Source organism: Trichechus manatus, unplaced genomic scaffold, assembly GCF_000243295.1.
Source record: "Trichechus manatus latirostris isolate Lorelei unplaced genomic scaffold, TriManLat1.0 scaffold00036, whole genome shotgun sequence".
Lineage (NCBI taxonomy): Eukaryota > Metazoa > Chordata > Mammalia > Sirenia > Trichechidae > Trichechus > Trichechus manatus.
The window spans coordinates 11,936,110-11,963,609 of record NW_004443972.1 but is presented as its reverse complement, the minus strand read 5'-3'; the positions used below and the strand labels follow the sequence as shown (position 1 = coordinate 11,963,609).

Here is a 27,500-nt window from a genome sequence, read left to right as displayed (position 1 = left end):
GCACTGCTTGCTTAAAAGAGGGCTTAACATCAGGTTAAAGGAAAGTGATATGGTGGTTGAGCTCATTACCTTTAAATCCCTCCAACAAACAGAATAAGCGAGCTTTTTAAGCAAAATCAGATAGGCCTGAAATGGATTTAAAAAACAAAATCAGAAAGAAGTTTAAACTAGTTTTACAGTCTATGGCTGAAACAAATAAAGAAATCCTAAGCCTATGAAAAAGCAGCCCCAATTTAAGATTCTTTTCAACTAAAACTATTCTTTTTTAGGTACCTGGTCCAAAGGGAAATACATATATATATTTATATACATATATATATTTTACACCTCCCAACTCCCTGACATGCCATCCTAAGGAAAAGGTAGCAGTCGATGAAGAAGAACAATGAACCCAGATTCTAAAGGAGTTGCTGTACCTGGAGAATGAAAGCAGAAGTTCTCTGCTTAAGACACAAAATAGTGGGCTTGGTGGGCTCAGAAGATGGTGGAGCCGGTTCTAGCACATGCCATGCTCTACTATCGAAGTTAGGTACTGAGATTCAATGTTCTTATACCTTTCACTGAACATGGCATATTCCTACAAGTACAGGAAAAATGCCTTAACCTTCGTCTCACACCTAGACTCAAGCAACCCCAATGTAAAAACAGGAAAGTCTTAACAGGGATCCCAAGGCAGGGTTTGCTCAGCAATGCAATTCAATGCCAAATGTGGAGAATGAAGATGGCCCTGATAATTTTGCTGAAGTGCTATTTTGCTTAGATCAAATGAATCTGATTTTTCTAGGTCAAGTATTTAACAAAATAAAAGATGTTTACTGATTTTGGAAAAGGGCTCACAACCTTCATAAACCCAGGACCTGCAAGATTATCTTTGGAATCATCACGGCTCATATTCATCATATTATGTGCATTTATTTCACAAGTTAGGTAGCTAATTAGAGACCTAAGACATAAAGTACAGGTACAAAAGGCTCATCATCTCCGCCCCCTATACAGAAATTCTCTCATTAGAAAGATGTCACATCAGTTTAAAACTTCTGCTGTTTTCTTCCTTCATAAGTCAAATGTCATCAGGTGAAATCTGACACCAGTGATAATGCAGTGTTGACACAGACTGCAACATATCAATGTTTCTATCATATTTCCCTTTCTTTGATTACCATAAATTTTCTACATTTTGAAAACTGGGAGCAATGTATTTTGACAAATTTTATGTTGACAAATTTTAAAGTCCTATAAAATTTGATAAGCTACATCAATGGAAATGTTTGGAGCTACTATATATATTTTTTCCAGGCCTGGAACAAACAGTTCATTGCTACAAGTCTGTCTGGGAGCCATCGCTTTGGGGATTCTATACAATTTCAAAGCACCTTCAGAAGCTCACGTATGTCTTTGAGCATACACAACCAGGAGGCAGCACATCTTAACCACAAATGGAGAACATGCTCCCTGTATGTGTGTAAATTAAAACCTATAAAATAACATGGGCATTATAAAATTTGTGTTAAGACTGATAACAGCTTTACTGATTTACTGACAATGAAAATATATAGCATTTTTTCTGTTAGAGCATTTATCAACACTTGGCAACTCTGCACTAACTTGACATGTAAGATGATCAAAATGGATTATGTAATCTTTCCCATTCATTCCTATTGATTTTAGTTATGATAAAATTCATCAGTGTGCCTGGTAATGCTTAGGCTGAAAGGCTCTGGTTGACCAAAAAAAAAAAAAAAAGGAAAGAAAGAAGAAGAAAAAGGATCCAACAGAGTTGTACCAGACAAATGTAATTTTAGAATAGGATTGCACAAATACAGAAGTCATGCCCTAAAGGCTCCAGCAACAAATTAATACAAATAATTGTGGCAGTCTCATAAAATTACATCTGTCTATGCAGAGAATCCCCTTTTGAGATTAAAATTACAAAATTCCAAGCTAAGAGAATTAATGTGTGTCATTAAGCTTACAGTTTGTCAAAATATTTTCAAACTTTTTTTTTTAAACTTCAACACTAATCAGTTATTTCTCTGACTGCATGTAACATCAAAATGCCAGCAAATGGACCATTTTAATCAGTTTTATTGATTCATGCTTTCAGTTCTTATTCGGTAAAAACAAGGCACATTAAATACATCCTCTTATTGCTCTATAAATGCATGCAGCTCATTCTGTATATCAAAAGTAATAAATAATGGCAATAAAACACTGAGACAGTTATAAAAATGACAACCCAGCCTCAAACATAGCATTTAACAGTCCAATCTAGAACAATGACCCAACACAAAACATAAAAGTGCCACATGTGAAAACATGCAGTGTATCCACTCCAGTACTGGGCTTATATTTGATGCTCATTAAAAACACAGTAGGGCTTTTTTCACTCCCTAAAAAGGATTGATAGAATGCAAAACAGTGCAAGTTATAATAACTTCATCAACTTCAACATTATCACATTCGTATGCCAAAAATCTTTACAAGTACATAAAAAAGAGGGAAATAAAATCAATGATCACCCTTACTTATACTTAGTAAAAGTCAGAAGGAAATTTTTGTTGTTGTACAAAAGAGGAAGCTACATATTGTGAAACAGACAAAACAAAGCCAGAAACTAAAGAAGAATAAGGAGCATGCATTTGACAGTAGAAATCTTAAAGTTACACTCAGTATAAATTGATTGAGAATAAGAATATTGCAAACAGCATGACGGATATGAGGCAGACAGTCTTGGCTTGGGAAATAATCCAGCATTATCACTATTATTATGACTGTGAAGGGGGCTATTTCAAGGAGTATTTCCAACTCTCCACCACAAATGGGGGTTCCTTCACCTGAATCCCCTTAAAGGCTCTTGAAATAAATCACTTGATGACAAAAGACAATCCCTGTGCACCCCACCCCCACTCCAAGTCATCTAATATCACATTTATATGAAAAGGGAAAAAAAATCATTACTTTATGCTTGGGATGAGTTTTGAATGGGCTTACTCCCCTATTTCTTTTTCTCTCTTCTTAAATCAGGTAAAGATGCTGTAAAGGCTTAATTAAGAACTTACACTAAAATGCCGGGATGCTTTATTCACAGTAAAGGCTTGGAACCAGTTCACTTCCAAGACAGGTCTCTGGGATTGGTGAAGGAGTGTATGCTTTAGAATTAAGCAGATTTTAGGCAAATGCAGATATGCTCAAAAGAAGAAAAATGTGCTTTTCTTTGCCCTTAAAGGAACTTTACTCACAGCAAAGCGTGCGCAAACGAAGACCAGTGTAAAACATTCACACCTTGAAATAAACAGTTCACAGTGATACCTGGGAGCATCACTCGCTGTTTCTGGTGTTTCTTTAAGAAGTGGCAAGTATCTAAACTCCACTTAAAAGTAAAATGAGTTAAGACGCTGTCTTTCCCTGCGGTTTCTGTTTGTTTCAGCTGGGGATGAGGGTAAGGGCTTAAGTAAGTGAACCTCCAGTGTTTATATTGTGACTTACAGGCTCGTGATCCACTTGGGTGAGGCATACAGATATTCTACAATGCTGACACAAATAGAAATGACAGCACGAAAGTGTTTTATGTACCTGTTTAAAAACTAAGACCTCAAGTCTGCACAATGAAAATCTGCCATGAAATAAAGTGTTACATTTCTTATGATATACAGAACCTGATCTTAAGTAAACTAAAGTGGTAGGTAGTTAACTTCACAAGAGGAAGCACAATGAATATTTGGATGACCCTAGTTAAAATGCCACCAAAATATAGCAAAAGCATTCCAAATGTGTCTTTAAATTCAATTCATTACTTGTTAAATTCAATGCAGACTGCTGTGTGTGTGTGCACGCGTGTGTGCTGTGTTTTTATGTTTAGTTTTGGTTGATTGAGAAGTTTTTCCATTGAGGGCAAAAGGCAAAAAAAACTTTAAGCAACCAAAATAAACTTGAATAATGCAGTGTTGTGCCTTTTTGTACATAATTACAAATAAAATTAACTAAAATCTATTTCTGTCTTCTTTTACATTTGTTTGCAAACACCTAAAAAATGATGCAATCAACTAACCAAAATAGGCTATATTTGACAATACCACATGCTCCAAAAACTAGGATTTGCGCATTGAAAATTGTGTTATCATATAGGTGGATATATAAGCACTTTTTCTAACCCTTAAATTTACTACTACTGTAAAGATTTGAGAAATCTGGTCTCATGTCATTACATCCAACCTGCCAGTTAAATGCTGGTTTTAAATTAGAAAAACAAGGATGTTCCTGGCAAAAATAAGAGTCAGAGAAAACCAACAGTGACTGGGGAAGAAAAAAAAAAAAAAATAGAACTGCTGAGATGAAACTATCACTGTAACTCCCAGCAAATGTCAGTGCTATCCTTATCTTATACCTGTGATTCTGGAAGCTTTCAGAGCTTCTCTGTGTGATGAGCTCCTGTAACCAGATCTAAACTTTTCTTCCCTCTCCAGTTTTGCCAGTCATACTCTAGATATAATATTGTGAAATATTATTTCGATGAGGAAGGCAGACAAGCTAGAGGAAGAACGGGTGGAGAAATCTCCAGAAACACTATCATTTCAATAGGGGTCACTTCCCACTCCACTTCTTTTAAGAACAAATTCTACCTACAAGCTTAACACATCCAGAGCTTTGTGCATGAAATCTTTCCAGCTTCTTCTCCCAATTTCTGCCAAAATATTCTGCCTCTAGAACTGATTTAGAGTATGTGAATAAACAAACAAAGGAGTATGACCAGTCTAACAGGTCACAAGATGGATGTAAAACATGAAATCAGTGCACACTGAAAATGAGAAAAAAGATAAAATACAAATTTTGGAAGCTAGAGTGAATGACAAATACAAATAAAGGGCACACACCAGTGTCCTAAAGCTTTGGAATGTTCCTCAGTGTTAAAAAAGGCAGCTATCCATATCCACTATCTTGGAGTGGTATAAGCCATCTCTGGTTGTTACATGGTGATCTGTTGTTCCTACATTTGTTGGCTGTGGATTTACTGCTCAGACTCACAATCCTCCACAACTACGGTCCACTGGAATCACAACTCTTCTGTCAAGGTTCTCTTCTGCAGTTTTCATTAGTATAGCAAGCCGGCTTCCAGACACTCTTCCTTTTTGAATGGCACTCATCAGCTTAAAGAGAAAATATGCAACAGATTCAGAAGGCAGGGCGGCTTATTCCCGTCTTTGTGGCATTTTAATGGTTACCATTGCAGCAGGAAGAGGTAATTAAGTGCTCCATCAAAAACCATAGCAGGTGCTACAGCTCAAATAACAATATTTGTTAAAAAAAAGGGGGGGGGGGCAGATATTTCACCGCTGCTGCTGCCAAAAAAAAAAAAGACACCTATCTAGCAAATCAGGCTGCATTTTAAAAGCAAATCTAGTGTATCACTTTTTGCCCTTTAATGTGCTCAAGGGCACACTTTTTTTTTTGAGCAACTCAAATATTGAATCTTTAATTCCATTTAAAAATCTTAAAAAAAGGAATCTCTGGGATTGAACAAAGACAAACCATGACCTATCTTTAACTATCCATTTTTAGTATTACTGTACTTGACAACTTCAAGTCTCCTAAATCCAAATTCCTTAAAGACTTTTTAAAGTAATTTACATTTAAGTCCTTGAAAACGGACCCAGAGATCTACCTTAAGAATTAAAAGTACTCCACAGCCCAGATTTTAGCTAATTCATTTTTATCCAATGGATAAAATCAGAATTAGTTTTGAAATTACATGCAGTCAGTGGGCAAAGGCCTTTAATCTGGTAGGCAACTTTGGAATTATGAGCATGGGGTATTTTTTTTTTCCTTTTCAAGTTGATGTGGTTTTAACTATCTGCTTTCCTTAATATCTCACTTCCCCCAATCTTTTTTTAATATTTGTTTATCTTGAAAAGAACTGATTTAGCTCTTCACCAGAAAAGTGTATATAAAATTTTCAAAATATGTTTGGGGTTACAGTTTTCAGTCCAACGAGACACATTTAAAAATGCTCTGAATGAGAGTTAGAGGCATCTGCTAAAGGGCCGAATCAGAATCTCATGACCTTATTAAAAGCTGTTTCACAAGCTATTGCTTGTTAGAGATGGACCTCTCTCTGGAAAAGTGTCATTAAAGCCCAAGCCTAAAATGCAGTAATGTAACCATGGAATATATATAGTGATCCTTCCATGAGGATTACTGAAAGGCCAAATCTGTATTCAAAAAGATGTTTAACGGACAGACATAAGCTCTTAGTCTTAAGAAAAGGAAAATATTTTATTATCCCCCCCAAAGAAAAACCCCACTGAAAACATACTTTACATCTCATGAAGGATGGTGTAACAATAAGGGATGCTGACATCTAAAGACAGAACAATTTATTTATTGTTTGGCCTCAGATTCCACGAAGACCTTCAAAGTTTATCAGAACTAACAAAACTGATAGAACTCGAGCTTTTTTCGTTAAGTATAAACAATATATGACGTACCAATCTCTAAAAACTCAGTTTCTTTAACATTAAAAGTATCCAGAAACCATATTACAAGAAAAAAAATAGTATTTGGGTGTAAACATATTTTATAAGAAACATGATCAGCATTTTTTAAGTTGAAAATTGCACTCTGTGTATTTTCGTAGAAGCGTCAACAGTCCCTCTCACTCTGAATTGCATAATAGTCAATTATTAAAAACTTCTACAAGAACATCTGTAAACAGTTTAACTTCTATGTGTTTAACTCCACTGCACTCAAAAAAATTACTAAAAACCCAAGTCACGTAGTATATACATTAAATTAGATTCTTATTGTTTCTAAAACCCCAGGTCTTTCAACCCTAAATACAGCTATTTATTTACAATACCCTTGAAATGAAGCATAGCCATTTCTCTGAAGAAAAGTTTTCTAAATTCCAAAAACAATAAAACATTCTCCAGAAAGCTACACACAAAAATGTATTAAATGATTTCTAATTCCCAAGCATAAATTTTAAACTCAATTTAAAATGTGCATTTAGTTAAACAGTGAGCTAAAGAACCAAACATTCTTTTTTGTAATGCTCGACACAACCTGTGAAAATTTTCTGCATTTAGATTCAACAATGCTCTTATCTGCAGCTCATCTCCAGAGAGACAATTACCATTTCCTTTGCCTTGATCTTGTTTGTTTACCTTGACACAGTGAAGAAAGGGCTGACATTGACCAAAATCCCAGCATTCATTTATTTCCTGTTCAGCATTCATCACTGCCATGGTGCAAGCAAGACCTGGCATTCATTTGAAATACTCACCCAGGAACCTGGCTACTTGATAACCAATACATTCTTCATACGATCAGTCATATGGACAGAAACAAATAATGTTTGTATGCGTTTGTTTTATTTCTTTTAAGGAACTTTCAAGGAATAATGTGTAGCATCCAATTTGAAATTAAAGTAACATAACATTTCCTTCAATGGTACAAAGATTAAACAACTGATCCTTGAATAAGTTGAAAATTGGAAATGAAGATGTTTGAATTACATGGTCTAACTCCAGAATACAGTGTACTTCCTTTTGCTTTTCAGGTTCTTTACAGTGTAAGAATCTAGTAATCAAATTCTCAAATAAATATGATTTTCAAATTAATACAAATATGATTTTCTTCAAGTTCCTCCATAAAAAAATTACCTTCCACACTGGGAATATTGTGTTGCTTCTTTTGAAGTTGGGTAGAGAATGGCCCAACAGTGATATTCCAAGGCATACTTCTTTAAAAAGCATGCTTCTTACTCAGCCTTTTCAGCCATAATTAACTTGGGTTTAATCTAAATTGCCCAACACAACAGAATGTTCCTTATAAAAACAAAGAAAAAGAAAATGCACGAAGTAGAGCCTTATCTTAGAGTACAGACATATCAGCCTTTGCTGGCTTCAAGCTTTCTCCTTTTTTCAGAATGAACTGACAACTGTGTGGACTTAAAAACCCACACTTGAACATCCATTTATTATGACAACCAAAAGACAAAAGGAAACATGTTTGTTTCTTTCCATCACAACTCACCTGCAAGAATTCATTAAGTTCAACCTGTCCATTTTTATTCAAATCTACTTCATTCAGAATTTCATGTAATGTATTTTCATCCATTTGGACGTTGATACTCTAAACGAAAAGCAAAGAAGAATCATGAGGTCTAATTAAACATTAAGCATGTCCTTTTATTAATCTTACTAAAATTTTAAAAATATATATTACATATAGAAAGTATTAGATAAGAAAAAAATTATATACTATCATCATTACACTACTCTGCTATTTAAAACTGATGCCGAACCAAAAAAATATTACCTCTAATACACGCTGAACATCAACGATGGTAATAAAGCCTTTTTGATCTGCATCAAACTTATGAAATCTCTTCGTGTACCTGGAACACAACATTGATTAACAGGAAAATATACTTACACAGGAGAAGGAAAAAAGAGAGAGAGACGTGGAAATGTATTAAAAATACCTGTCAACGTCTGAAGGCAGTAGGCTAATTTCAGAGCGATCTGTTAGTTGTTCTGATCGAGATTTATAGCCCATTTCATAATATAGAAACTTCCTAGCTGTTTCAAGTTCTTCCTAAAACAGACACACGTAAAGTTCAAAGATTATGGAAAGAATTATCAACTATTTTCTCTCTCCCTTTTCTTTGATCTTCAAAAAAAACCAAAAACCGACCCTCACTTTTCTGACCACAATTTTTCTGATTTTTTTTCTCAGCTTGAAGTATAATTTATATATGTGGAAATTCACCTATTTTAGGTGTGCACTCTACCACAGTCAAGATATAGGTAACTTCCATCACCCTAAAAAGCTTCCTCATGTCAATTTGTAGTCAATCCCTTTCCCTGACCTCCAGCCCCAGGTAACTATTGATTTGCTTCCTGTCACCAGAGTTTTGCCTTTTTTAGAATTTTAATTAAAAGGGTTCATATAGGAAGTACGTCTGTGTTTCAAAGACTGCTTTCACTTAGCATAATGATTCTGGGATTCATCCATGTTGCTGCACGTATTAGTATTTTATTTCTTTTTATTACTGAGTATTCTTCCATAATTTTGACAGCAAATCTACAGGGCCAATCTTGTGGTTTGGTGATAAAAAAAGCAATTAAGGAGATAAAATGAAGACATCTAGGACTTGAGCAAGTACTGTGAAGTAACATACAATGGGCTGACGTCATGGGATTAGCTAGTATGAAATTCTGTCACTGGGATTCTGACAGCTGGGTGGAAGTTACAGAATCATGGGAAGAAGCTATCCTGAATAGTTAACTCTTCCTGCTTTCAGTGTCCCATGTCAGTTGATATTATCGCTGCTAACACGACCTTTCTTAGTTTTTATCATGTCACTCTTCTATCTAAGAACCTCCAAAATGACTCCATACAACTATCTCTCTTTCTTCCCCCATATGGGAGAAGAATACTTTTCAATTCCATTGATGTGAGCTTGTCCATGTGACTCACATTGGCCAATGGAACTTCAGTGAATATGATATACGAGTAAAAGCTTTAAAAACAACTGCACAGCTTTTCTTAGCCTCTCTTGCTCCTATGACATGAGAAGCACATGTCCCAGATGAGTCCTGAAGCCAAACTTCCACCTGGAGAAGAGCAACAGCAGCTAACCTGCAGCCTTTGTGTACTGTAAGTGCTAAGTAAATGTTGGCTGGGGTAAGCCAAGGAGACTCTGAAGTTGCCTGTTATACAACATAACCTATCAAAAGCTGACTAATACAAGTCTCCAATTATTCAGACTGCCCATCAAAGGACCCTACTAACTTAAAACCCCCCCAAAAAAAAAATCAGCTGACGTCTACTCTGTCAGAGTAGAACGGTGCTCCATAGGGTTTTCAGTGGCTGATTTTTCAGAACTAGATCATCTGTCCTTCTTCCAAGGAGCTTTTCTGGGTGGACTAGAACTGCCAATCTTTCAGTTAGCAGCCGAGTGCGTTACAGTTTGCACCACTCAGCGACTCCCTTACTGACTTAGTAGTTCCCAAATTTTGGTCTGTAGAACAATGCTAGTGCTGAGTGAAATGAGAAAAATTAAACAACGTCACATGCAATTGCACGCAATGCCCACATACGTATTTTCTCACGTTAGTGATGTCTTCTTACCCCTTTCAAGACCCTATTACCTTCCCTTAAAAATTTTTTTTTGATACTATATGTTTTCAGTAATGGCAGGCATGCTTAATAATTGAATGTGTTCAAATTTTTGGTTGGGTACGGATTTTGAGAAATATCATGTGGGCATACATTTTCCCACAAAACGTTGGCAGTAGTCTGGTGCCATATTAGTGGCCTCCATTTGTCCCAAGGATCTTTGGAGGGTGGCACCTTCCATTTTATTACATTTGTTTTCAAAACATGATAAACGGGCATACACACACAAACCCCACCAGGGCTCCCGAACTATCACACAGGAAGCCATAAATATGCGTACAAGGATTATCCAGCTGTACAAAAGCCAGAAGAGACAAAAGTTTCACCAAATCACACTTTGTGGATGCACTGCCTCAAATCTAAGCCTTCTACCATTGTGAATTTTCACCAAAGATTCTTTCATTTTTCACTGTTACACAAGCCCCTGCTGGAGGGCTGCAGATACTTTTAGTGGGAAAAGTAGCCTCCCAAGAAACCTGAGAGCCTGAAAATGTCTGTGGGCACATTCTGTCCCAAGAACCATAAAAGGTTTACTCCATTTTCTTGGGAAGACAAATCTTTTCTTTCCCTGCTATTTTTCCCTTCCTATTTTCCTTTCTCTTAGGAAACAGATGAGAAAACCTTCTTCCTTAATGTTCTTACATAGCAAGAAAAAACCTTGGCAATCCTAAACAATTCTCCCAATCAAAAAAAAAAAAAGATAATGGGTGTGTGTGTAAAATAACCTACCTATAAAGTTACCAAGGAAATCTGGAAGATTCCTCTCTTGACTAAAGGAAATGTATCATTTGCTATACAGGCAGTGCTCGGGTTACAAACAAGATCCTTTCCTAAGTCTGGCTTTAAGTCAAATTTGTAGGTAAATTGGAACAGGTACATACAGTTTGTATTTAGCATCAGTTAGTAAAATGTTTGTCTTAGTATATAGTATATATTTCATCTTTTCATGCATATTAAATACTAAAGAAACACTTCCAAACCGCACAATGTTTTCATGAGCATCACAAAGTACTATGTGTGTTCATTATTACAAACCACTGTATTTAACTCAAAATTTTAATATAATAGGCTTTATGGCAGTCTTGTCCATGGAAGGAGCAGTCAAGAAATTAAACGATATATTGCACTGGACAAAACTGCTGCAAAAGATCTCTTTTTAAAGTGTTGAAAAGCAAAGATATCACTTTGATGACTAAAGTGTGACTGACCCAAGCCATGATATTTTCAACTGCCTGGTATGCATGTGAAAGCTGGACAATGAATAAATAAGACTGAAGAAGAATTGATGCCTCTGAATTATGGTTGGCGAAGAATATTGAATATACTGCCAGAAGAACAAACAAGCCTGTCTTGGAAGAAATACAGCCAGAGTGCTCCTTGGAAGCAAGGATAGTGAGACTTTGTTTTACGTATTGTGGACATGTTATCAGGAGGGGCCAGTCCCTGAAGAAGAACATCATGCTTGGTAAGGTACAGGAGGAGCAAAAAAGAGGAAGATGCTTGACAAGACAGATTGGCACAGTGGCTGCAACAATGGGTTCAAACATAGCAATGGCACAGGACTGGGCAGTGTTTCATTCTGTTCTACATAGGGTTGCTATGAGTCAGAACTGACTCAACAGCACCTAACAACAACATGGCAGTCAGTTCTTAAGTATGAGTTGTCTGTAAGTCAGATGTTCATAACCTGGGGACTGCCTGTATATTAAATAAGTCATTTTTGTGATCCACCAATTTTACCCTGCCATTTTCTACAAAACTGGTTCAAAATTCATCTCCCGGACAATGTTATCCCCAATACGTCCTTTCAAGAACAATCTTTTCCTAGATTCATGTCCCTTCACTGCTTATATAATTTATCCACCTACATCAAGCAAGGAATCATAGAATTTCAAAACTGGAAAGAATTTTTCCCTAGTGATCACCCAACATACCTCCCTAATTTCACATTTCCTTTACAACATTCCAAAAATCTTAGCCTGAGGCCTCTGGCTAAAGAATTTTAGTGATAGGGAAGATAACAGTATCACTGAAAGGAGACCATAAATAGATGGCTCCAATTGTTAAAAAGTTTTACCTGGGAGATTAAGTCTACTTCCTTGCAATTCCTCCGATTTGTTTGGGATCAGCAAAATCCTCCCACAGTAGAGCAAGGATAGTGTTGTTTTGAGTTTTTTTTTCTGTATCACAACACAACAAATATTTAAAGATATTATGTTCTTTCCACCATACAGTGTTCTCTGCATAAGTCATGATTTCAAATCCCTACATCATGCTGGCTAATTTCTTCCAGACCACAACTGGTTTGTCTTAAAATAAAATTATCAGAATAAAACACAATACCCCAACAGAGATCTAAAAAGTACCTAGAGAGGGATAACTATCAGCTTCATCAATCTAGGTATATGATTTCTATTAATGCAGTTTAAGATTGCAGTTGGATTTGGGGGCAGCAATGGAGCCCTGGTGATGCAGTGGTTAAGAGCTTCTATGGCTACTAACCAAAAGGTCGGCAGTTCGAATCCACCAGCTGCTCCCTGGAAACTCTATGGGGCAGTTCTACTCTGTCCTATATATGGTTGCTATGAGTTGGAATTGACTTGACAGCAACGGGTTATGGTCCACTCAGAGCCCTGGTGGCACGGTGGTTAAGAGCTTGGCTGTTAACGAAAAGGTCAGCAGTTGGAATCCACCAGCCATGCCTTAGAAACCCTATGGGGCAGTTCTACTCTGTCCTATAGGGTTGCTATGAGTTGGAATCGACTTGACAGCAATGGGTTTGGTCCACTGAAAGAGTCCTGGTGTCACAGTGGTTAAGCAGCTCAGCTGCTAACCAAAAGGTCTGCTGTTCACATCCACCAACTGCTCCATGGGAGAAAGATGTGGTCATCTGCTTCCATAAAGATTACAGCCTTGAAAACCCTCTAGGACGGTTCTACTCTATCCTACAGGGTCACTATGAGTTGAAATTGACTCAATGGCAATGGTTTTTGTTTTTTTATGGTCCACTCTTAACTGCAATGTACTTACAGTTAACTAAAACCTATTTCTTTTTCACATGTGCTGCTGTTAAGCCTTGTCAAATCTATCTTGAATGGATGAAGTTGTTTTTCTACCTAATGCAACGTTTGTCGTTTATTAAATTATACCTAATGAAATTTCACCAGTTGTTTCAATTTGTCATCAAAAATTCACTCTCCCTCCAGTTTCTTGTTGTTGGTAAACCAACAATGCAACATTATTATCTAAGCCTTTGAACCAAGGTAAACTAGTTCAAGAACAAGGATAGAGTCCTTATGAGCTGCTACTAGAGACCTCTTCTGGAGCCAGCAATGATCATTTGACTGGTTACAAATTCACCAATTTTACAAAGATATCACACAGTGCTTAATAAAATGCTTTATGGCATCAAATACATTATGTCTATAACATTCCCTTGATTTAAAACTCTCATTATTTTATTTAAAAAAGAAATGGGAGGTATACAATGATTTTTCCCAAGTGATTCTGTACTAGCTTCCAGTGATCACTGTTGTTAGATGTCATCGAGTGGATTCCAACTCATGGTGACCCCATGTGTGCAGAGCAGAACTGCTCCATAGGGTTTTCAAGGAGCAAATCTCCAGGCCTGTCTTCTGAGGTGCCTCTGGGTGGTTTGAACCACCAATCTTTTGGCTAGCAGTCAAGCGCTTAACCAGTGGTCATTACTTCTTGCTAAATGCTGATAAAACACACAAAATGCCAAAATCTAGAAAATCACCCAAGATCTATGTCAAGACCACTGATTTATAGGTTACAGACTATACTTATCTCTCCCCTCCCTTTTTGAAAATTGGTGCTACCTTGCCCACCTTCTGTCTGTCCCCGTTCCTATTTGCCAGAATATTTTAAAGATCAACAGTAGTCAGATAATCCCATCGGCGAATTCTCTGAGTACCCTGAGTTTTAATTTTTCTGGGCTGGCATACAAACTCATTTATAGCAGCCTCTTATTTGAGTGTCTATTCTCTCTTACTAATATTTATTTTATTCTTTCCTCATGGAGAAACATTCCCCTTGACTAAACAAAAAATGTATTAAACTATGAGTTGAGCAGTTCTCTTTTTTCTCCAGCATTCAGTAATAGTATGCCTGGTACCTTAAGCAATGAGCAAGTTAGGCTTTACTTGCATTCCTTTTAAATTTTAGAAGTTCTTTCTGGTGTCCTTAGCTTTTTTCTTTTTTACTTTTGCAACACTCAGCCAATGCTGGATGCTATTCACATACATCCATATTATCCCTAGGTCTCCTTTCACTGTTAAGCACTTATCTTCCAACAGTTTAAATTGTGGTGTTTATCAGCTTGCTTTGTCCAAAGTCACCGCATTTCTTCACTTGCTTCCTCTTTTTCCTCTTCATTGGAATCAATTCTTAAGCAATGTCTTTTTGTGAGACTCTCTCAATCTATTTTGACTGGTCTTCTCTCTAAAGTCTCTCAGTGAAATTTACCTTTTCTCTGAATGTTACCCCAACCTATGGCAGGATTTCCCAAAATATGTCGTGATATTAGTCCCCCTTCCCCACAAACAGGGAAAGTTTGTTTCTGTCTCCAAATAAGCTCCCCCTATATAATCCTATTGGAAACTGACATTGCACATAAGCATTTAAAAGCCCCAAATCACTATGCACTAAAGAAAAATTTTCATTTGTTTAACTCAGAATTTCCCAAACTCTTTTGACCATGGAGTTAGCTTTTCACTTACATTAATTAATAGCCTATGGAACACAACTTGGCAATGTTATTTTCTCTAAATGCCCCACAACTCCTCCGTCAATCCCCAACTCCTCCAGATATTGCCTTCCACCCCAATCAGTTCTTCAGAGCTGGTTAGATTTCAGTCTTAAGTAGCAGTTACTCTAAACCCTTCTCTCTAAATTTTAGAAAATATACACATTTCTGTGAGGTATGTAGGTATTATAACCCCATCAGATTTCAAGATTCTTGAAACGATGAGTTGTTTATTATACTCCGAAAATATATGGCACGATGCTCAGTATACAAGTCACTCATTAAGCACTGACTGCTAAAACAACCACAATTCATCTACACAGAGTTTATTTATCACCTCGTTCCTCTTTCACTTTTGCAGGTTAACTAATCCCAATGCTTTTAATCTTATCTCAGAAGTTCAACTTTCTAACCTTTTAATTTTTTTTCTCTCCCTCTCCTTTGTTCTCTCTAGACTGTCCACAGTTCTCATTAATACTCCTATGTCTCAGATACTGAGTAATAACTGTAGGCCTTTTATTTCTTTTACTTTGTGGAAGAGAATGGGAGAAGAACCCTAGCACATAAATCTGTTTATAAAATTTGAATTGAAGTTAAATCTAGTTTCCCCAGGAGGGCTGAATACAACCAGTTTACAGAATTTTCTCCCTCCTTACTACCTCCCACAGCCTAAATTCCTGGCACAAAATATGTTCCTGCATATTCAAATCATTCCAACCATAATTTTTAGAGGAACACAGAATCCACAATCCTTTATATGGGAAAAATAATTGGCAGTAGCACAGGAGTAAGTTTTATTCTTGTGTTATGTCTGTATATAGCTTTAGCTGATTAAGCCAAAAGCCGAATGTGGAAGAACTACAAACCAGCACTGCTAAGGCAGAGGTAACAAGGAAAGGTGGAGAATGTGTATGCTCTGGGACCAGACTATCTAAATTCAGTCACAGTTTACTGGGGCCAATTTACCAGTTATGTGAATGCCAACAGGTACTTCTTCTCCAAGCCTGTTTCCTCAACTATAAAATGCAGGTAAAATTAATCCTTGACAGAGTTGTGGTCAGGATAAAGGAACTCCTTTTGATCAGTGATTATCACCATCTATATCCTTTACATTAAAATTACTAGACACCTGGGAGGAGAGGCAGACAATAAATAATTAAACAAGTAAATATATAGTATGTCAGTGGTTATAGATGCCATGGAGAAAAATAAAGCAAGGAAAGGGACAGAAAATGCCATTCAGATGGCGGGGTTACTCTTTTATACAGCTAGATAAGGATAGTATCCCTGAAGCAGAGACTAGTAGGAAGTGAGAAAGTAGCCATGAGGATTATCAAGGGAAAAACGTTCCAGGCAGAGGGATCCAAAACCAAAATCCCTTGCCATCGAGTTGATTCCAACTCATAGTGACCCTATAGGACAGGGTAGAGCTGCCCCATGGGGTTTCCAAGGAGCAGCTGGTAGATTCAGAGTTGGAGGGATTTTGGTCTTAAGGAGCAGTTACTCTAAACCCTCCACCACAAAATGAGAGTTTGTTTCTGTCTCCAAATAAATTCCCACTATACAATCCTCTTGGAAAATGACATTGCACATAAGCATTTTAAAGGTCGCAAATTATTATGCACTAAAGAAAATTTTTCTGCTAACTGTTTGGTTAGCAGCCATAGCTCTTAACCACTATGCCACCAGGGCCCCTGGCACAGGGATCAGCAGGGCTTAAATAAGGAAAAATGACTCAACTTGTGAGTTGGAGAGGAATGAATGAAAGGGAAGGAGGAAGGGGTGAGGTTAGAGAGGTGGTGAGGGGCCACATCATGGAGGGCATTACAACCACCATGATGACTCTGGCTTTATTTTGAGTGAAAAAGAGGGTTTTTTAGCAGAAGAGTTGTGAATTATCAGTCCTCATCTTACTAAACCTATCAGTAGCATATGATATGACAGTCACTTCCTTCTTGAAATACTTTCTTCTTTATCTTCTGAGACACTACTCCCTCTTGAGTCTTCTTCCCCTCCTCCAACCTCACAAGCTATTACTTTCTCATTCTCCTTAATTGTTCTTATCTCCCCAACTTCTAGACTTTGGAGTGACTAGGGCTCAGCCTTTGGACCACTTTCGTTATCTAACCACACTAACTCCCTACATGATCTCATCCTGTCTGATGGCTTAACTATCAACTCTCAAGTTTATAACTTCAGTCTAGACCTCCCCTCTGAATTTCAGACTGACATGTCCAATGATCTCACATATGCTGTGATAGAATCACTGAAGTTGCTAAAACAGGGATGCTGGTTAGGGAGAGGGAATTGAGTATAATACTCTATGTGAGACATGATGGTAGCCTCCATCAGGGTGATAGTAACTAAAAGTGCTAAGAAAGGGTTGATTCAAACTATTATTTGAAAATAAATATGATACAGTTTGCCGATAAATTTAGATATAAAGTGTGTATCAAGTAAGATACTAAGGTTTAGGCTTGAGCAACCAAAGGGTGGAACTGCTATTTATGACACAGAGACGTTTGCAGGAGTGACAGTGACAGAAGGTAGGAAAGACTCAAGAGAGGTGGTCTTCCAGAAAGTAAGAAAGTCACTCAAGAAGGAAGGAGGAACCAACCGTATCAAGTGTTGTTAACTGGCTGAGTAAAATGAAGACTGACAGTTAAATTGAGCAATGGTAGAGGTTATTGGTGAGCTTGATAGGATCTACTACAGCAAATTGGTTTCGAGAAAACCCAACTAGAATGGCTTCAGGGAAGACTAGGGAGAAAGGAATTGAACCCAATGAGTATGGACAGTAATTTTTGAAAGAATGTATGAAATGCTTCTTAAGCCTCTCCATGTATCTATATTTGGCTTAATTAAAAAACATGAAGATCCTCAATTTATTACAACAAGACCAGGCCTGTATATATAAGTATTTGAACATCACTTGGCTTTCTCTTTGATTAGCTATCGATATAAAATCTAAAATGACACAACTGAATGGGCACTTGGTGATCAGGCAGTGAACCACTATTTCCTACCAAAGGCAAATGAGCAGGAAGGTGAATCTCACCGTAGACTACATCCTGAGAGTGCTTTCAATGAAAACCAAAAAACATTCTACCCACAATCAACATTATCTTTTTTTTTCATGCATTATAACCATGAATTTGAGAGTACTTTCCTGTAAGGAATGTTTTCAGTAACAACTAAACTTTGGTATTAAATATAAGAATCTTTTCCACTTTCCTAAGGCCTAGCAATATTAAAAACATACATATACACAGAAATTGGCAAGAAATCTAAGGCCATCATCAAAAAATATGCTGGCCAACCTAGGTGTATACACGGAAGAGACTTGAAAGCAGGGGCTTACACAGATAGATGTATACCAGTGTTCTCGCAAGAGCCAAAATGTGGAAACAATCCAAGTGTCCATCAACAGCTGAATGGATAAACAAAATGTGGTATATACATACAATGGAATATTACTCAGCTTTAAAGGGAAATGAATTTCTGACCCATGCTACATGAAGGAACCTTGAAAATATGCTAGATTAGGCACAAAGGACAAATATTGTATGATCTCATTTATACAAAATATCTAGAATAGGCCAATGCATAGAGACAAAAGTTTACTAGTGATTACCAAGGCTGTGGGGGAGGGGGAATGGGGAGTTTTTGCCGCAGGGGTCGGTGATGACAAACATTTGAAAATGGATAGTGGTGATGGTAGCACAACATTGTGAATGTAATTAACATCACTGAATTGTACACTTAAAAACGGTTACATGGCAAACTTTTTGTTATATGTATTTTACCACAATAAAATTAAAAAATAAAAGAACTGGTGACAGCATCAGTGGATGTGTTTTCAATACATTATTGTTTACCTTAAATTATCACGGCTTTAATAATGAATAGTAAAAAACAAACTTAATTACACATTGTTCTGATGGGGTAATGCTAAGAAGAATGTCTGGAGTAACTATGAAGTTGCTCCAAAGTGTTCCTAAAATCTTCCTTGGCACTCTAAAATCATTTTTTGCAACTGTCACCCGATGATTCAATAACTGATGTAAAACAAGTTAATCATTTAAAAAAAATGAGATGGTGATAAATGTACTAAATGCCACTGAACTGTTCACTTCACTTTTGTTCATCTTCTGTTATGTGAACTTCATATTTTTTAAAGTAAGGAAAGAACAGAATGCTAGTCTCTACTAATAGGTTAACATGCTTATATTGGGAACTGTGGTTTTAAAACCTTCTTTACAATACCTCTTTCTTACGATCACTCCAATTCAGTTCTCTGCCCATCAGTTCAACAATCCTAGGCAGGGCTTCCTCTGCTGCCTGGACATTTAGAAAGGCGAGTCGAGTGCGACGCGAAATCATATCCACAGCAGTGCAGGCATACTCCTTAACCCCATATTTCACCTGCATTGGAATTAAAGAAAATTATTAGTTTAAGACCTTTCTTAAAACAGGAAATAAAGTTTCACTGAAAAAAAATGAATTCATGCTTCTGAAAGGCAGCACTTTTTCTTTATACTCTCTGGTTATCCTGCAGGCATGAGACAAAGAATGGCAGCACACAAGTCCTCCAACCACCTGCCAAAGGATGCTTGGGAAATGGGATAAACTGGACAACAGTCAATGCTTTCTTTCTGAATAAAATCTGGTGTAAACATGCAAACTGCATCACTTCTCATTGCCATCCACAGTAATCCCTTACCTCTTTGCTTACACATAATAACCAATTGCCACTGAGTTGACACTGACTCACGGCAACCTATTGTGTGTCAGAGTAGAATCGTGCTCCATAGGGTTTTCAATGGCTGATTTTTTGGAAGGAGATCACCAGGCTTTTCTTCCAAGGTGCTTCTGGGTGGATACAACCTCCAACCTTTCATACAGCAGTCAAGCACTTAACCATTTGCACCACCCAGGCATTCCTTATACATAATATAGATGCTAATTTACATAGCGGAATAGGCAAAGGACAACTATAAAAAAGTTATAGCCTCATCTCTTAGGCTACACAAAGTTTTCTGTCTTAGAGTAACCAGAATTCAAACAACAAACAAAGGCTTACCGGACACCCATTTTTTTAAAGCAGCAAAACAAAATAAAACTCATTGCCATGGAGTCTATCCCGACTCATGGCGACCCCATGTGTTACTGAGTAGAACTGTTTCATAGTTTTCTTGGCTGTAATCTTTACAGAAGCAGATTGCCAGGTCTTTCTTCTGCAGTGCTGCTAATGGGTTCAAATTGCCAACTGTTAGGTTAGTAGTCAAGCGCTTAACTGTGCTACCTAGGGACCTATTTTAAGCCACAGTGAATGATAAATGAATATAAAACATGATCCCTGTTTTCACAAATTGAAACCTTGTTGAAAAGTGTCAAATCAAGATATGTTATCAGGCAGTACACGAGTTGGTACAAACAAGAAGGGCTACAAGTTCAAACAAGGAACAAACAACGGTGAATTAATAAGACTTGGGGAAACTCACAGAGGAGAAATAAATCCATATTTTCTATTATTATTATTATTGCTACTATCAAACGTACTTCAAAATTAAAATTTTGTAAATAAAAAGATCTGTTCTGGACATTCCGTGTTTTAAGTACATTAAACCTTAGCTATGTATAATTTTTAAAGATGATGAAAAAGAAATAGATGAATGGTTTCCCCTGACAGACAGGAAACTGACACGTGGCTACTCACATACCTCAGCTTCAATATATGGAAATTCTGACACAAGACGCACTCCAACAATGGGCCACCTTTTTCCAGTCACACTTGCCATTTTGGCCACCTCAAAAGCCTTGTCCCCATACGTGGCGGCAAGATGTTGTGCCACCTAGGGAAATAAAACTGCATTAGGTAGGTACTTCGAATATCCACACCTTCTAGACACAAAGCAAAAAATGTGTATGTTTATCTTGTCAGTTTTCTCAGAGCCTGTAACTAACAGCTCTAAGAAGGCATTAGATTTTGATCTTATGGGAGGAAATCACCAGGGCTTCAAATGCTTAGGCCAGCACTAACTCGACTACACATGTATCACTTATCAATGACTGATGAAGCTTCAGCTTCATTCTGCTCCCAACATCACGTCTGAGGAATGACCTGCCTTAGGTTTGAGACAGAAAGAATTTGGCATGGTTGTTAGAAACAAACCAACTAAACTCTACGTTTTCTAATAGAAACTAAAATGTACATTGCTTTTTAGGCAACTAAAAGGAAGTAAGATCATCCCTCTTTTTTTTGTTTTAGTTCAATTCCACAGTATGCCGATAGAAACATACACAGCAAAAGGAACTCTTATCAGGGAGGCCTCACAGCTGCTGCTTCTGAAGTTAGCAATAATAAAATTAGGTTAAAAAAAAAAAAGACAACGTGGCAATGCAAACCCACCTCACTTTCAAGTCCATAATCCTGGACAAGCCTAATGTAGAGGGTAGGGCTCCAGTCTTTACCCCCTTGGAGGAAAAGCCCAACTGTTCTGCTTGGTCCTGCTTTCAAACTGTGAACCTTGACAGCAGCATCTACAGTATCTTCGGCCATGGATCGATAAGTTGTCCACTTTCCACCTAAAAATAAGTTAATAAATAATTCATTAGGTCATCCCCCTCTTATTCTTTTTTTAATTAACCATGTATAAACTTCTTAATAACAAAATCCATCTGTTTTTATAACAAATAAGGCAAAGTAATGTGTAAGTCTTAGAAATCATTGAAAAAAATATCTCTACTCATTAGAGTCAAAACAGATTTGCGTGTGACAATTTAACTGACGCCCGTATCTAAAGCAATTTCAAATAACGGTTTATCATCCCATACCTGCTATAGTGATAAGGCCACTGTCACTGACATCAACAACGTGATTTCGGGAGATTGACTGCGTATCTGCAGATTTGGGGTCTGTAACAAGAGGGCGAATACCACTCCACGCTGCCAGAACATCCCCTCTTCTCACTGGTAAGGATCAATGTAAAAGACAGAGTTCAGAAAGAGGACATGTGAGTATACACTTTAAAAGCGAGGAAAATCCTTTTACGTAAGAATTAAGGGAGTGGATAACGGCAAGAAAAACGTATCATGAATTCTTTTGTTCCAACGATAACCTCCATAAAAAAAGCAAAGAGCTTGAAAAACACTGACAAATACTAAAAAGAAAGCAAAAGACACAAGTGATAGCAATTCTCCAGCTAGGGTAACCTGGAAACAGGTTAAAAAGAGCAAAGAAAGAAAGAAAAGACAGAAACAGAACAAAAACTAATAGTTTTATGACTTGTTAAGTTTCCTGCTAGAATATATCTTGCTATCTCAGAGAAGACAAAGATCCTTATTAAATTAAACAAGGCAGTATCAGGACATCATCTCCCCTTATCAATAATACCAGCTTCTTATTAAAGTTACAGCAGGCACCTGACATATATAACTCATCTCATTTAATCTCACAAAACCTCATAATATCAGTTATTGTTAGTCTCACTGTACAGAGGAGAAAACAGATTGAAAAATTTAACCAACTTGCCCAAGGCACACATCTTATAAATGGTGAAGCAGGGTCAGGACCCAGTTCTCGCTGATGCTAAAGTCCGTGTTCTTACCGACAAAATTTATGCTCTCTCACCTGTTGACAATTTCCATACTCTATCTTTCTGCTTTTATCCCACTATCTTTATAGCAGAGCCCTGGTGGCACAGTGGTTAAGAGCTACAGATGCTGACCAAAAGGTGGGCAGTTGGAATCCAACAGTCACTCCTTGGAAACCCTATGGGGCAGTCCTACTCTGTTCTGTAGGGTCGCTATGAGATGGAATTGGTTTGGCTTTTGGTTTATCTTTATAACTGCCACAAAGCAGGTAGCTGCCTCCTCCGAGTAGATACACAGTGCTTGTGGAACATCAGGTGGAAGTTCTTTCAATACTCATGTTAAGATGCCACGCAAACTGTCCTTACTATCATTGCCAAAATACAATTACCCAACTATACCAAGAATTTATGAAGTTTATAATAGAATAGTTAGGCAACTGCTGAACAGCAGTCATTACTGGCCTAAAAAATGGCTAAGGAAAACAGCCTGGCTGTGATTCTAGTATTGGTGTAGAACAAGGCTCAGGGTTCTTCATTCAAATCAGCTTCAAAGATGGTTTGGCTCCTTTCCTCTCCACATCAGGGAGCTGACCACGTGCATCAATCCAGAAGCTGCCTAACAAAGTAAACCACAAGGAAGGGGAATGGCTACCTGACCTACTACACCTACCTTGGTGAATCTGTTAATACACACCTGGGTAACAGAGAAGGAAGTACACTTTTGCTTCAGCCATGACTTGAGGTCATGTGTGATTTCCTTCTCTCTCTTACTACCAACCATTACCCATTTAAAAAAAAAAAAAAAGCCAGTTCCCAACAAGTCTATTCTGATTCATGGTGACCCCAAGCACTTCAGAGTAAAACTGTGCTCCATAGACTTTTCATAGCTGTGACCTTTCAGAAGCAGAGAGCCAGGCCTTTCTTCCAAGGCACCTCTGGGTACATTCCAACTGCCAACCTTTCAGTTAATAGCCAAGTGCTTAACCATTTTTGTCACCCAGGAACTCCCATACTGATGAACTGTATATGGTCTTGAAAACATCAAGTCGCAAGGATGAACTAATACAATTCAAGTCTCCAAGCATGGGACAGACAATTAAGGAAATATTTTACATACAATACAGAAGTATCAGGACATCTACCAGCCCATTACTATGCCTTAGCTTGAATTAGTAAGTCCCATACAGGGAATAGTTTTGTAAGCAGAGGGCAGCCAGATTTCTGCTCCCACTCAAATTTGGCCATATCCCTTTATACACTGAACATCCTGTAAATCTATATACAGCAGTCCCTGAAAAGTATTTAGCTATCTATCTAGCAGACTCTTCGTGTAAGTGGTCATAAAGACTCCTTGTAACGAATGAATAGTCCTAAAATGTGCCTGACCAAGTGCAGAGAAAAGACCCTGTAAACAAGTTATGTTTGTTTGATGACAGATATTCCCTCCATCTTGATCTCCAATGAAAAACAAATTTCTGGAAAAGATAAATTCAACTAAGGTAAATCTGACACATTTTAATATAGCTGCTAAGGGCTACACCCTAACAGGGCTGTAATCTGAAAGAAGAAGTACCTATACCACTTGTCTTAGTTATCTAGTGCTGCTATAACAGAAATATCACAAGCGGATAGCTTCAACAAAGAGAAATTTATTCCCTCACAGTCTAGTAGGTTACAAGTCCAAATTCAGGGCATCAGCTCCACGGGAAGGCTTTCTTTGTTGGCTCTGGAGGAAGGTCCTTGTGATGCATCAGTCTTCCCTTGGTCTGGAAGCTTCTCTGCACAGGAATCTCAGATCCAAGGGATGCGCTCTGCTCCCGGTGTTGCTTTCTTGGTGGTATGAGGTCCCCATATCTCTCTACTCACTTCTCTCTTTTATATCTCAAAAGAGACTGGCTTAAGACACTACCCAATCTTGTAGACCTCATCAATATAACTGCCACTAATCCATCTTATTACATGATAGTGACAGCATTTACAACACATAGGGAAATCACATCAGAAGATAAAATGGTAGACAATCCTACAATACTGGGAATCATGACCTAGACAAGTTGACAGATATTTTTGGGGACACAATTCAATCCATGACACTGCTCTATGGGGGTGTTTAATCAAACCCATATCCAAACACTGTAAATGAAAGAAAGGTATGAGACTTCTTAGTCTCGTTAAGTGATTGGCACCCATGAAGGAGTCTCAAAACTGGGATTCCATTCCTAGATCTACTTCTCTGTACATTCTCTTACATATGTTTAATCCTGATGTCTTCCACGGAGTAGGGGTTAATTCCACCTTCACATAATTCAACAGAAGTCTTGTAGAACTTGACTCAATACAAAGAATGCAAAGTGTTTTAATCTTTAAAAAACAACAACAACAACAACAACAAGGGCATCTATACAAAACCAACGGCCAACACCATTCTCAATAGAGAGAGAATGAAAGCACTCCCCCTGAGAATGGAAACAAGACAAGGATGCCCTTTATCACCACTCCAGTTTAACATTTTGCTGGAAGTCCTAGCTAGAGCAATAAGGCAAGAAAAAGAAATAAAGCCATCCAAATTGGAAAGAACGAAGTAAAACTATCCCTATTGCAGACGATGTTATCCTACACATAGAGAACCTCAAAGATTCCACAAGAAAACTACTGGAACTAATAGAAAGATTAAGCAGAGCAGCAGAATACAACACAAACATACAAAAATCAGAACTTCAAAAAGAAAATCAGGAAAACGATGCCATTTATAATGACCCCTGAAAAGATAAAATACTTAAGAATAAAGCTAACCATAGACGTAAAAGATCTATACAAAGAAAACTACAAAACACTATTGCAAGAAATCAAGAGAGACCTACATAAATGGAAAAACATGCTCATGGATAGGAAGATTCAACACTGGGAAAATATCAATCCTATCCAAAGTGATTTACAGATATAATGCAATCCCAATCCAAATACCAACAGCATTCTTTAATGAGATGGAAAAACTAACCACCAACTTTATACGGAAAGAGGCCTCAGATAAGCAAAGCATTACTGAAGAAAAACAACTAAGTAGGAGGCCTCACAAAACCTGATCTTAGAACCTGTTATACACCCACGGTAGTCAAAACAGCCTGATACTGATACAATGACAGACACATACACCAATGGAACAGAATTTAGAACCCAGATGTAAATCCACCCACCTATGGTCAGTTGATCTTTGACAAAGGAACAAAGACCATTAAATGGGGAAAAGACAGTCCCTTTAACAAATGTACTGGAAAAACTGGAGGTCCACCTGTGAAAAAAATGAAACAGGATCCACACCTCACATCATACACAAAACCTAACTCAAAATGGATCAAAACCTAAAACAATGAAGATCATGGAAGAAAAAATAGAGACAATGCTAGGAGCCCTAATACATAGCACAAATACAATACAAACCACAACTAACAATTCATAAACACGAGAAGATAAACTAGGTAACTGGGACCTCCTACAAACTAAACACTTATGCTCATCAAAAGACTTCACCAAAAGAGTAAAAAGAGAACTTAAAGACTGGGAAAAAAATTTTGGCTATGACATATCCGACAAGGGTCTAACCCCTAAAATCTACAGAATACTTCAACACCTCAACAGCAAAAAAACAAATAATCCAATTAAAAAATGGGCAAAAGAAATGAACAGACACTTCACCAATGAAGACACTGAGGTGGCTAATGGACACATAAGGAAATGTTCACAATCATTAGCCATCAGAGAAATGCAAATCAAAACTACAAGGAGAAATCATCTCACCCCAACATTACTGACACAAATAAAAAAAAAAAAACAGAAAATAACAAATGTTGGAGAGACTGAGGGGAGAAGACTGGAAGACTCTTATGCACTACTGGTGGGAATGTAAAATGGTACAACCACTATGGAAAATAATATGGTGCCTCCTTAAAAAGCTAGAAATGGAAATACTGTAAGATCCAGCAATACCACTCCTAGGAATATATCCTAAGGAGATAAGAGCCGTCACACAAATAGACATATGCACACCCATGTTCACTGCAGCATTATTCACAACAGCAACTTAAAAGTGCCCATCCACAGAGGAATGGATAAATAAATTATGGTACATAAACAAGATGGAATACTACACAACGATAAAGAACAATGATGAATCCACAGGACATCTCACAACATGGAAGAATCTGGAGGGCATTATCCTGAGTGAAATAAATCACTCACAAAAGGACAAATATTGTATGGGACCACTATTATAAAAACCCAAGAAAAGGTTTACACACAGAAAAAAAACAATCTTTGATGGTTACGAGTACAGTGAAGGGGTGCGGAGGAGAAATCACTAACTAAATAGTGGACAAGTAAACTTTGGTGAAGGGAAAGACAACACACAATATGGGGAAGGCAGCACAAATTGAGCAATGCAAAGTCATAGAAGCTTCCTAGATACATCCAAACACCTTGAGGGACCGAGTTACTGGGTCTGAGAGCTGGGGCCCATGGTCTCTGGGGACATCTAGGTCAGCTGGCATAAAATAGTTCATAAAGGAAATGTTCTACATCCCACTTTGGTGAGTAGCGTATGGGATCTTAAAAGCTTGTGAGTGACCATCTAAGATACATCTATTGTTCCATCATGTTTGGAGCAAAGGAGAATGAAGAAAACCAAAGATACAGGGAGAGTATTAGTCCAAAGGACTAATGGACCACACGAACCAAAGCCTCCACAAGCCTGAGCCCAGAAGAACGAGATAGTGCTCGGCTACCACCACCACCAACTGCTCTGACAGGGATCACAATAGAGGGTCCTGGACAGAGTGGGAGAAAAATGTAGAACAAAACTCAAATTCACAAAAATGGAAAAACTAATCATTAACTTTATATGGAAAGGGAAGAAGCCCCGAATAAGTAAAGCACTACTGAAGAAGAAGAATAAAGTTGGA

General features: G+C 37.5%; 1 protein-coding gene across 7 annotated transcripts in view; it reads right to left on the bottom strand.

Moving 5' to 3' along the window:
• Nucleotides 1-896: 896 nt before the first annotated feature.
• Nucleotides 897-27,500, bottom strand: part of GPD2 (glycerol-3-phosphate dehydrogenase 2) — a 180,968-nt gene continuing 154,364 nt past the window's right edge. For all 7 annotated transcript variants that reach the window (XM_023730411.1, XM_023730408.1, XM_023730410.1 and 4 more), the window contains 8 exons: nucleotides 21,788-21,922; nucleotides 21,363-21,538; nucleotides 20,674-20,805; nucleotides 19,217-19,375; nucleotides 8,483-8,595; nucleotides 8,317-8,395; nucleotides 8,032-8,130; nucleotides 897-5,144 (listed from right to left, as the gene is read on the bottom strand). In XM_023730411.1, coding sequence (XP_023586179.1) covers nucleotides 5,019-5,144; nucleotides 8,032-8,130; nucleotides 8,317-8,395; nucleotides 8,483-8,595; nucleotides 19,217-19,375; nucleotides 20,674-20,805; nucleotides 21,363-21,538; nucleotides 21,788-21,922 — 1,019 coding nt within the window. In that variant the 3' untranslated portion in view covers nucleotides 897-5,018. The remainder of the gene's footprint in view (nucleotides 5,145-8,031; nucleotides 8,131-8,316; nucleotides 8,396-8,482; nucleotides 8,596-19,216; nucleotides 19,376-20,673; nucleotides 20,806-21,362; nucleotides 21,539-21,787; nucleotides 21,923-27,500) is intronic.